At 51.0% G+C, this 11597-nt stretch overlaps 1 protein-coding gene across 4 annotated transcripts; it reads left to right on the plus strand.

Moving 5' to 3' along the window:
- The first annotated feature begins 230 nt into the window (after window positions 1-230).
- On the plus strand, window positions 231-6585 carry LOC119090453 (riboflavin kinase). Of its 4 annotated transcripts, none has more exons than XM_037213262.1 (5): window positions 231-329; window positions 3272-3417; window positions 3877-4028; window positions 4671-4773; window positions 5285-6585. In XM_037213262.1, exons 2-5 carry the CDS (start codon window positions 3330-3332, stop codon window positions 5485-5487), a joined length of 546 nt encoding a protein of 181 aa, XP_037069157.1. In that variant the 5' UTR covers window positions 231-329; window positions 3272-3329; the 3' UTR covers window positions 5488-6585. The 4 variants fall into 4 exon arrangements, with proteins under 4 accessions (XP_037069157.1, XP_037069159.1, XP_037069155.1 ...); XM_037213264.1 differs by lacking the exon at window positions 231-329 and adding an exon at window positions 556-610; XM_037213260.1 differs by lacking the exon at window positions 231-329 and adding an exon at window positions 1787-1925.
- The last annotated feature ends 5012 nt before the right edge of the window (window positions 6586-11597 follow it).

The raw sequence follows: 11597 nt of genomic DNA on the forward strand, positions 1-11597 counted from the left end.
TAAGCTGATGCTTGATTTCAAGTTCATTGTGTCACGCTGATCTTTTCCGCCTTTAAATTACGTTACCCCCCCCTTGCACGCCCCACTCGTCCAGCTGTCACGCGGGTCCCTGGACCGGAAGCCCACCAATAAGCCCACGCAACGCGCAGGGCGTCGTAAACAACCCGGAGCCGTACCCTTGCACCGTTGTAACGGATGGCCGCGCCGACAGACGCAGTTTGCTTCATGGGTGACAGTGGGTTTCCGGCACTGGAGCAGACTTGTTACGTGGAACAGCTATCAGCTCGTGTTGAGCTTGTTTTGCGGAGCACGCGAGTACGCGAGCGACAGTGAGTACTCATAACCGTACTTCCGCCTGAAACCTCATGTTTATTGGTTTCGTAAATAAATCGTAATTGCGTACATGGACGCAATGCGTGTTGCGGTTTGATTTTCTCTAACAATGTTACTCAGCGCACGTCACTTTTTTAGGTGTGTGACCAAAGAGGTTTTTGCCCCTTCTGCACCAGTCAAATGTTGGCTGCCGTTCTCGGTAGGTGCTAGAAGAGCAGTGTTCTTTGCGGCGCCGCTGCGTACGGAGGCCGTGTATCACCTTCCATGTTTCGAAACGGTGAGTCTCTCTGCGGCACCGCACAGCCGTAGGAACGCTGCTCGCCGCCTTATATGCGGCAGACGGCGTGGTGACGCCCACTGGCTGTCCCGACCGCGCCAGACCGGGGGAGCGCGTGCAGCGTGTGTCCTTCGGTCGCCTCGTCACCGGCCGCCGCCACTGAACAGCACTGACCAGCGCTGAAGAGTAACCGGTGAGCTGGTGAGATCTATACTGGTTCTTCATGGGGCCAAGGGGACGAGGTATGGTACACGTAGCGACATCACCAGGGCTTACGGCTGGGACATGTTTCGAACGGAAACGGAGCAAACGGAACGGAACAGAGGCGCGCGCGAGCGAGAGAGAGAGAGAGAGAAGAGAGAGAGAGAGAGAGAGAGAGAGAAGAGAGAGAGAGAGAGAGAGAGAGAGATAGAGAGAGAGAGGAGAGAGATAGAGAGAGAGAGAAGAGTCCCCATTGATAAAAATGGTACAAAAACGTTATAACAGTGGACATTGACACATAGGTCTTGTGAGCGTAGGTCCAGTGAGCGTAGGCCTCCTGGGGATGGGTCTTCTGGGTTCTCCCCAACCGTCCAGGGCTGTTGCAGGGCACAGAATTCCGTTATCAGAGGGAGTGAACAACGCAACTATTCTAGGCAACATGAGGGTCCATGCGCACCATGATTGCGATGTAGTGCGTAATGGGTGGAGGCCTTCATCCCAAAGTCTCAGCAACAAATGTGTATTCATACGAATACGGACTGCAATCCGGCTGCAATCTACATTAGTTCAAAGTCACTACGACAGTCCTCGCCCAATATAGCGCTATGTGGGCCGTCTGGAATCCTTGCATTAGTCGTTTTGCGGGTAGGCCTAGGGCAAGACCCAGCGTCACTGAAGGCCTCCCATTCCCGCAATGCTAAAGCACCTTAGCCAGTCCTTGGCTGCCTCCAACGGCTCCGGCCCATGCATGGTCCGGGGCATGGCCTTCAGGCATCGACCATCTGTGCTCCTGCAAGTAATCGACATAATTATGATGGTTATCATCGGCACGCTTCAGCTCTCAAAACCGTAATGCAATGTGTGTGTTGTAATTCAACTTGATTCACTACCCTCGGCCGAGAACGATGACATGAAGAACTCCAAGCTGCACTATCTATATCGACCGCTAGATGGCAGACCAGGCCAGGAATTCTAAAGGTTCTTGATTTCTGGAAACTACGAAGATGACGCAACAGCTCCATTTGTTTGTTAGTGTTCTAAGAGTTCGGGAAGTTCTTCGTGCGCGAGCAGCTCGGTGGGAGGTCAGGCGCGTGGAGGGAGGCTCGCAGAGAAGGTAGTTTGTTTTACTGAGTTGTCTGGTTATTCATTGATTCTGGTTAGTGACCATCATCACTTCTATCGGGAGCTATGTATGGCGAAAAACGAATAATTCGGGGCTAAGGGGGCTCCCCTTGGCTGCGCCTGTGTTAATCAACCATGTTCGTGGAATTCGGCGTCCACAGCTGTGCCTGCGAGCGAGAAGGGTAGTAGAGTGTGGTAAACAAACAAGAATGCATTAGCATTCCCATTATAGAGATAGATCCTGCTTTGCCTTCTTGTAAAGTTGGACTTGTCAACTTTTGTATTACTGTGCATGTTTATCAGTTATGCAACACATTACCACAGCCCTGAATTAGATATTTGTGCTGCATCTTAAGTTATAGCTCAGACCATATAGCTCATTGCTTAGCTTATAAGACTGTTAGGCGTGGATGGATAATGGTGATATTCTGTGATGTTAGTCTCCACAAAGTGTAAATGTGTGATCATTGGTGATGTCAAACCACAAGCAAACCACGATGTTTGATGATGATGATGTTTGTTTTCTATACACTGTTATACAGTTATGTTGAATTTTTCTGAGCCTGATTACACAGGTCATACATTGGTGGCACAAGATCATTGTTTGGACATATATCTTTCAAGAACTGGAGCACTGTCTATTTTTGCTGATATGAAAAGAGGTGATAGCTTCAGGGCTATCATCAAAGTTCCCTTCCCAAAAATTTTGTGTGAATAAAGATCATATTGTTTAATAAGATAGCAAATATTCTATGAATTTTTGTTTGGGGTTTTTAGCATATGATAGGGCTCATCCTTTTCTGACTTTCTTATTTACAAAGGTTTTTGCCCATTTAGTTTACCCAAATCCTTTGCTAACTAGTCAGGAGTAATGGTGTTGGCTAGTTAAAAAGAGCATGATTTTCAAGTATGTTTATTTTCACAACAGATGTATTGGATGTGATATAACTCTGTAATATAGTCATGTTACACTGCTTCAGACACATTAACAAACAGTGGAAAATGCATATGGATGCATTGTCTGTGTAAAAAAACTGCTCTATTAACAAGATATGGGGAAGGATGATGGCATACCAGGAAGCTGTCATAGTCATTTATGTACATTGTAGCTCCTTTTTCAGTCCATTGTGATAGGCAGATGCTTATTTCCTTGGGCTGGTTTGTTGTCATAACATTTGATGGTATTAATTGGTCTAAGATCACAGCATCCAGCATCTAGACTACTGACATCTACACTGCACCCTGCCCATGTTTGGCTCAGTTTGTTAGCTTCTATACATACAAGAAGGGTGCACATCTGAATACTGATGTGTCAACTATGTGCTGTGATTGTTCCAGGTGGTTTTGTGCAGCTGAAGTATTATAAACTAGCAGCAGTATTTTAGCCACACCCAAGATGACTATAAAAGGCCTGCCTTTCTTTGCTGCTGGAAAAGTGGTGAAAGGTTTTGGAAGAGGCTCAAAACAACTCGGCATCCCAACAGGTAGGCATGTGAATGACTGGCCATAGTGAGCCATTAGCTCTGCAAATGCAGATGTAAGCCCCTAAAAGACAAAAAAGCATAGGCATTGGTGCAATTGTATTGATATAGTTGGCTCAGCAGCTTTAAATGTGCTGATATGGTAGACTCAGTGGCTCTGGCCAGGCTGTGTTTAGCTGAATGTCGTGGATAAAGCTAGGCACCCTTGCACATTAGTTGCAGCTCCAGAGCTCTGCAAGCAGCAAAAGCTGCAGGAGATGATGCTCGACAAGACTAGTGCCTCCAAAGCATTACCCTTGCTGAAATGTTAGAAGCAATTTTGAGCAATGTATGCTGCAAATATGTAACAGTGACGTCGCGAATGAGACTCCATCTGAGAAATAGCCTGTTGCCATTTGACGGCCATGGTGCAGCCAACCGCCTGGATGGTGCAGTGACTTACTGTCTGCGACTGCTGTGCAGCCAACTTCCCAGAGAACGTGGTGGACGGCCTGCCGTCGTCCGTCGGCGCCGGCGTCTACTTCGGCTACGCCCGCGTGGATGATGGGCCCGTGCATAACATGGTCATGAGCATCGGCTGGAATCCCTTCTACAAGAATGAGAAGAAGTCCATGGTGGGTGGCAGTTGCTTGAAACTTCCGTCGATTAGCCGGACAGGACGCTTTAGGACCGGACTGGAACCCTCTGCAAATTCGTTGCAGTCAAATATTGGGAGACGTCAGCTCACGTTTGGTGGCCGCTCCTGCCCGGCTTTATCGTGGTGTTTTTCCACGTTAATAGTGACGCTGTTCAGCTCATTGATCACCAATGCGGTTTTAAGGTCGTCTTTAACGTGAACGGTGACGGAAAGTATGTGATTATAGCATGCACACAGTCACTGCCGGTGGCCATTTGGATGTGTTGTTGATGTTTGATGATGATGAGATTTGGGTTTAGGGGCGCTTCGACCGCCACGATCATTCTGCGCCCGGTTATTGTCGATGTTTGCTGCCAGGACTCCGAAAGGACTTCTCCGGCAGTGCAGTGAGTGTGCTCAACACAAAAACATTCTGCGGACGCTAACCGGATAAAGACAAAGAGTGCTGTTTCTAGCTCGATAATGCATTATCGCATAGTAGTTGCTCAGCGAAGACTTTGAAGCTGTGGGCACCTGTGACACGCATGCCCTAACCGGCAGCGTGACGGAGCCTGGTGCCGAGATCCTTCGGCCTGTGACAGCGGGTTTGGAGAGTGACCTTCCGACGTTTGCCCCGCAGGAGACGCACATCATGCACAAGTTTACGGGGGACTTTTACGGCTCGACCCTGCGCGTGTGCATGGTGGGGTTCATTCGGCCCGAGAAGAACTTCAAGTCGCTCGGTGCGTGGACAACCGGTCCTGGGAAGGGCGTCCCTGGAGACACGCTGAAGTCATGCCGACGGGCTCACGTGGCTGTTAACGGGCTCGCGCTCACTCACGAAGTCATGCTCACGAGCTCACGTGGCTGTTAGCGGGTTCGCGCTCACTCACGAAGTCATGCTCACGAGCTCACGTGGCTGTCCGTCGCCGGATGCTGTCGAGACGTGGCTGTGCTTCTCCATGATACAGCAGGCTCTTACCTGAACAATCGCACAGCCCGTCGTGTCGGACGTCTCGAATTTTGAATACGCGGCGTTGGGCGGACTCCAGGGAAAGCATCGAAGCTGGTTGTCTTGCCGATGTGCCGCGGCATAGAGGGAAACGAATCAAAGGTTGCGATTTGAAGCTGCTACCCGTCACCCTTCAAAGATTTCGCCATCTATGGCAACACGTTAAATGGATGTGGTGCGAATTGGCTTTTGTGTGGTTGAACGAGCGGAATTTTCATCGAAGGCGGGTGGTGTCATTTCAGACGAGCTGATCCGCGCCATCAACGACGACATCGACGTGGCGGCAGAGCTGTGCGCACGCCCCGAGAACGCCGCCCTCGCCAAGGACGACTTCTTCTTTCAGTCGCTGGCCTCCACCAGCAGCGGCGAGACCAGCGACCGGACCACGTCCCCAGAGGAAAGCGTGATTGTCCGGAGTGACAGCGAGGGCAGTATAGAGCACTGAATGCCGTCGGCGCGGTAGAGATTAGAGATGGGGGACGGACATTTACCGCGTAGGACGGAGTCTGTGGCATGTCAAGCACGGTCTGGGATCAGCTCGCGACCTTTATCTCTGTTGTCTGTAATTTATTGAGCTCGGTGTCGTTATGTTCGGAATGGATCATTTTGCGACCAGTGGAGCTTGAGAAGGCTTGGCGAGCCATGAGCGGCGTATTTTGTTTCCACGAAGGAGATATCTTGGCGCTCCGAGACGTACTGAACCACCTGTCTGCCTTACTGAAGTGCTATCATCCGCCTGCCTCTCCAAAAAAACAATACTTCAGTCTGAGATCTGCATCAATCCTGCGCTGAACGATGCGTACCACGGCGCAGTATTGGTCGTTGTCCGTAGGCTGTGGTTCGCAAGCTGGGTCGTCGGCGATAGTCGCGGGCAGAGGTCAGGGTCACGGTTAGACGGCGAAGGGTAGACGATTGGTGTTCTCAGTGACGGCATGGGGGCCCGCGTGTACCCATCGTATGGCGATGGTGTCTGTGGTGCTGGTGGACACCGTCTACCGTTGTCGCCTGCGGTGGGTCTACATTCTGCTTCACATGCTTACTTCGAAGCCTTGTTGGGATCGCTAGTTCGTGGGTGCAGCTTTACCGCCGGCGTGCTATTGATGAACGCGGCGATTGGTAAATTATGATGGACTTATCGGTGTAGGATGGCGAGATGGCGCAAGTTTGATGTAGAGCGGCCGTCCGATCAAAGGCCATCGAGTGCGATTACGGCGAAGATGAAAATGGAGATCGGGGTGAAGAGGGAGCTTAGAAATATGGCCGATATGGATTAAAATGCAATGTGGTGTCATTGGTGAGATCGCGCGACTTGCATTTGGACTAGAACGTGCATGTCGCACATGTCGTGGCCAACAGCCTACCGATGTGTGTAGTGGCGTATTGGATGTGATCAAGGTGCGACATCCAGGTACTCTGCACGGCCAGTGGGTGTCAAGACGCACCGTCCATTTGCTTTACGGTAGAACAAACCTGCTGATTTAAGCCACTATATGTAGTTAAAGTGTTAAAAGAGAAATATCATAATATACGATGATGCACAGTTGGGGCGTGTGTAATGAATCGTCGCACGGCTACGTTTCCCGTCCTCAGATGAGGCGGGCCTGGTTCCCAAGGCCCGGCGCTCACTCCGTGGCACAGCGGTGGCGCCCCAGATGCGCCGAGTAATGAAAGCCATGGGAGTGGGCCCAAGATGCACGTGCGGAAGCGACGATGTAATTGCTATGGTATGTGAGGAGCTTGCTGGATCGGCTTGGAGAGGTCTTGGATGGGTTAGGTGGCAACGGGGGCCCTTACCTGGTGAGGCTGATAGGACGCGAGGGATATGATGCACACGCTATATAGGATTATAAGGGATATGTGGTGGCATACGAGGTGAAGAGGACGAGGCGGCTAATAACGTTTCGCCAACCACGTACCGAACGCGCACCAAACTCAGTGCCATTTAATGCATGTTGCATTCATTCAATTTGCATTTACAGTGCTTTCATTCACTTAACATCTGCCTTACAAACCTTTCCCATGAAACTGTCGCGAGGAGATTTTAAAATGATTCATAACGAGCTTATATGGGCCTTACGGGCCTTTTGATTGAGGTGCGAGGAACTATCGGCTTTTAGAGCATGGGAGGGCGGCGATGCGAAGTGAGACGAAGCCAGATGTCACAAGTGATCATGCATATAGTCATTAAGCTATGGGTTGCTCAAAAGACACATCCCGAAATATCACTGGGAAAGCTACATTCGCTTCCGTGCAGAAGCGGGTTTGAGAGGACTTGTGCCATGACTTGAAAATGCATGGGGAAAAACCGGGAAAAACTACCTATGCAAAATTCAGGTACTTTTTGCAAGCAGGAGAGTGGCATTGGCTGGAGGCCAGCCTGAAGGAGTGCCCTATGACCCCTTTATTTCGAGGGATCACAATTTTCTTCTGTTTGCTCAAACCATGCTGATAGTGCGCTCATTGGCGGAAAGGGGCCCACAGAGCCATAATTTGCGACGCGATGGGCTATCATGATTCGAGACAGCGAGAGGAGATTGTTTAAGCGCGAGTCCTGACCCCACTGGCAGTACGTACGCACTGTGAACAGATTACATACCCCCAAAACGCCAATGAGTGCATTAAAAGTATCCCGCACATCAATGAGCTTTTGATGTTGGTTTGCCCTGGTGCCCTCACATTTGTTTTAACCACGCGCACCCATCTAACATGTTCACTCGGGCTATCCGTTAGCCTCCTCACGAAATAATGTCTGTAGGTTCTACACGTCGCTCGCTGCCCGTGATAGTCATGAGAATTCCACCGAAATAGTTCTCTTTATCACCAGATTCCGGAATTGTATTCAGTAGTGTCGTAGTGAAAAACGGCGCTCGAAACCTCCAGAAGTCTAAATTCCCATGACCTCCTGGCTACGCCGCTCTTGAAGGACCCCTTTAATTGAGCACAAGGGAGATCCAATTAACCTCCAGACTGGAAACCCAAGCGTAGAACTCCGGTGCCTTCAACCTAACCCGGTCACGTGGCAACATGGTCCCGTGACCTGGAACCCAACCACATGACCCTGCAACCTGACTGCGATGAGCAGCATGACCCTGTCGCCTGCAACATGACCATTCGACCTGCACCTGGACCTCGCGACATGCCAACTGGACTACGTGACCTTCGACCGGATCACGTGACCTGCGACTGGACCGAGTGACCTGCAACCTGACTCCGTACACTGCAACATGACACCGTGCCCTGCAAACCGGACCACACGACTTAAAACCTGGTCCATAACCACCTGGCCCCGTAACTCAGATAGTACGGGCGTAGTGGCCTTAGGAACCGTGCTCATCGATATCAGGTCAAACTTTTTATGTGTGTGGGTTTTCCAGCCAACACAAAGGGCGCGCTGAGCTCCGAAGATGTCCCCTGAAACGTGGAATACGAATCTGATGCTGAACTTGACTGTCACCACATTTAGTGAAGCGTAGTAAAGTTGGTATGCTGTGCTGCCACTTCCATACGTGGTCTCTGATTCGTTGTTTCTGCTTGCATAGCGGGAACGGCTTAGGAGCAGACATGATGCTCCTCTTTGCAAGGAAAGTAAAAGTACAAAGTTGAAGAAAACCGGAACTATTTCGCTCATCAATGCGGGAAGCATCGCGTGTGGAGTGGGCGTGTAACGTGGGTGGTTAGGGTGGATAGAAGGGCTTATGTCGAGGTTTTTTCACGGTTTTCCCTTGTCTGTAGGATACTTTTTACGTTTTGCGCCGAGGTCTGACGCCTGACGGTCAAGCCCGAAGTGACCACAATGGTCCGTTTGTCCAGCATGCCTTTTGATCGTAAGTGATGCCGAGCATGCGTTGTGTGAAAGGTGTGATCTCGGGGGCATGTATCCTACCTGTACAATCTATGCTATGAAGTTCGGTTATAGCATTCATGTGATAAAGCTGAGCTATGTGCTAAGGTGGTGATGGTTCAGTTTTTCCTGGTATTTTGATATATAAGTGCATAAAATGGCCAGGGATAATGTACCCATGGAGTACTTAATGCCCACAATGTCAGGACTAGGCACAATGATAAGCCAGCCTTCATTTATCTCATGTGTAAGTTTCTCAAGGTTGCAATTTTCTTCCAAGCCTTTCATTTTCAGCATCAGCTTTGAGCCATTTACTGCTAGCACCAGCCTAAACTATATGCCATCTGGAATGGTGTGCTTCACGTGTTGAGAAGTCATTGTGATATTTTACACCTGGCTCCAGCCCCAACTTTGAACAATTTTTATATTTTGATTATGGTTTTAATTTAGCTTCATGCCATGCACAACTGATGGACTTATCACAAACTGGCAAAGCAGTCATCTTGATCTCAAAATCTCAAAATTAGAGCTTGTGATTCAGTTACCACTGATGAAGGCAAGCAAGCTAGTGATATAAACTGTGTCAAGAGGAGTACTCACATTAGCTATTGGCTGTTGTGAGCTGATTTTGGTTGATTACTTCTTATAAACAATTATGTATATGAATATAGTATATGAGATATTCAAGCAAGGCATAGTTTTTCCATTTTGCTCCTGTGTGTGAACACCATCAACTTCAGTGGCTTCCTGTGTGGCCTGCTAGGTGCTGTTATCCTATGAAAATGTTGGAAAATTGATGGTAGGTTTTATTAAGCTGCAAGGTGCCATATATCCAGAAGGATTGGTGCACATAACTATATGTGTTACTTTGTTATTCCACAGCTTTTTGCCTTTTGCTATGGTATGCCTGTTCTGGCCATGGAGCTCCAGCATTTTGAATTACGTCACTAGCAATCTCATGGCATCAGCAGCACTTGGTCAGATGCATTGTATTCAACAAATGGGCTGTCTGTTTATTTTTTCTTGAGCATCTAGATTTGATGATATATTAAAAAATGTCCCATGATATGTATAATTAACATTTGCATTTCAAGGAACTGTCAGTCACCATTTTAGGGCCACTGATGCCACCTCATAACACCATCCAGTTGACCATATTGCCAGCAGTCAACCACTTTGCAGCCATCAAACTGAGTGTGGAAAATGACTAATTAATAAGCTGTAAGCGGTGTATAGGCATTCTGTACCATCAATGCCTTCATCTGCCGGCAGGTCGACATGCACTTCCAATGATGAACTCGCCCCTCTGCCACCGTACATGGACCAAGGCATCGGCCACAACCGCTGCTGCAACCGCCGCTGCTGGTGCATCAGCGACATCTGTGGCATCATCTGTGTGCTGGTCACGTGGTTTTTGATCGGCTACGCCGAGTACGTGGTGACGGGCGTGATCCTGCTGTCGTGGCCTGACTCGGTGGGCCGCCCTCCACCTGCTGCTCTACAACGGCCTGACGGTGCTGGCTCTCTCCAGTCATCTGCGCCATGCTCACCGACCCGGTGGGTGGCAGCCGGGGCACGACCGGCGCTGCTGCTGCCGGCCGGCGGTGGTGCCCGTCACCGCCGGGGCGACAGGCGCGGGGCGTGGCCGGGTGTACGTGTCGCCGGCAGCGGACAAGCGGACTGGCCCGGTCCGGTCCGACGCTGCCGATGTCTGTCTTCGTGCAACTGAGGACTCCGCCGTGCGGAGTGGCGGCGGACTCGTCCGTGTCCGTTGTGGGGGTGGCGGACTCGTCCGTGTCTCGTTGTCGGGGTGGCGGGACTCGTCCGTGTCTCGTGTGCGGGTGGTGGCGGACTCGTCCGTGTCTCGTTGTGCGGGGTGGTGGCGGACTCGTCCGTGTCTCGTTGTGCGGGGTGGTGGCGGACTCGTCCGTGTCTCGTTGTCGGGGTGGTGGCGGACTCGTCCGTGTCTCGTTGTGCGGGGTGCGGCGGACTCGTCCGTGTCTCGTTGTGCGGGGTGGTGGCGGACTCGTCCGTGTCCCGTTGTGTGGGGGTGGTGGCGGACTCGTCCGTGTCTCGTTGTGGGGGTGGTGGCGGACTCGTCCGTGTCTCGTTGTGCGGGGTGATGGCGGACTCGTCCGTGTCTCGTTGTGCGGGGTGGTGGCGGACTCGTCCGTGTCTCGTTGTGCGGGTGGTGGTGGACTCGTCGTGTCTCGTTGTGCGGTGGTGGCGGACTCGTCCGTGTCTCGTTGTGCGGTGGTGGCGCTCGTCCGTTCTCGTCTTTGCGGGGTGGTGGCGGACTCGTCCGTGTCTCGTGTGCGGGGTGGTGGTGACTCGTCCGTGTTCCGTCATATGGGGTGTGGCGGACTCGTCCGTGTCCCGTCGTGTGGGGTTGGTGGCGTACTCGTCCGGGTCCCGTCGTGTTTGTGTGGTGCGGACTCGTCCGTTCCCGTCGTTATGTCTTCATCAGCATTGCTCATCTTATCTCTCCAGATTTTTTGTCTGCTCACGACTCGCCTTTGTCGCCGCTCGTTTCCTCGAAGTGCAAACTCACTTTCGTCACCCACGAAAGTGAAGTTTGGCTGAAATTGCTCGCCGTCTGTGAGCGGAAGGCTGCTCAGCCTTCGCGCGAAAGAGTTTGACCCTGCTGTTCCACTGTGTGACCCGCGCTTGATCCGAGTGTCGTTCGAGTCTGACCCATTGGTTTGCAGGGTGCG

This window comes from Pollicipes pollicipes, unplaced genomic scaffold (genome assembly GCF_011947565.3).
Source record: "Pollicipes pollicipes isolate AB1234 unplaced genomic scaffold, Ppol_2.1 Scaffold_3087;HRSCAF=3621_pilon_pilon_pilon, whole genome shotgun sequence".
Lineage (NCBI taxonomy): Eukaryota > Metazoa > Arthropoda > Thecostraca > Pollicipedomorpha > Pollicipedidae > Pollicipes > Pollicipes pollicipes.

Bases quoted from the DNA above. Each gene is read 5' to 3' on its own strand.
- LOC119090453 (XM_037213262.1), top strand. From the start codon at position 3,330: ATGACTATAAAAGGCCTGCCTTTCTTTGCTGCTGGAAAAGTGGTGAAA. The intron at 3,418-3,876 runs GTAGGCATGTGA...ACTGCTGTGCAG, and splicing joins ACAACTCGGCATCCCAACAG to CCAACTTCCCAGAGAACGTG. The intron at 4,774-5,284 runs GTGCGTGGACAA...GTGTCATTTCAG, and splicing joins GAAGAACTTCAAGTCGCTCG to ACGAGCTGATCCGCGCCATC.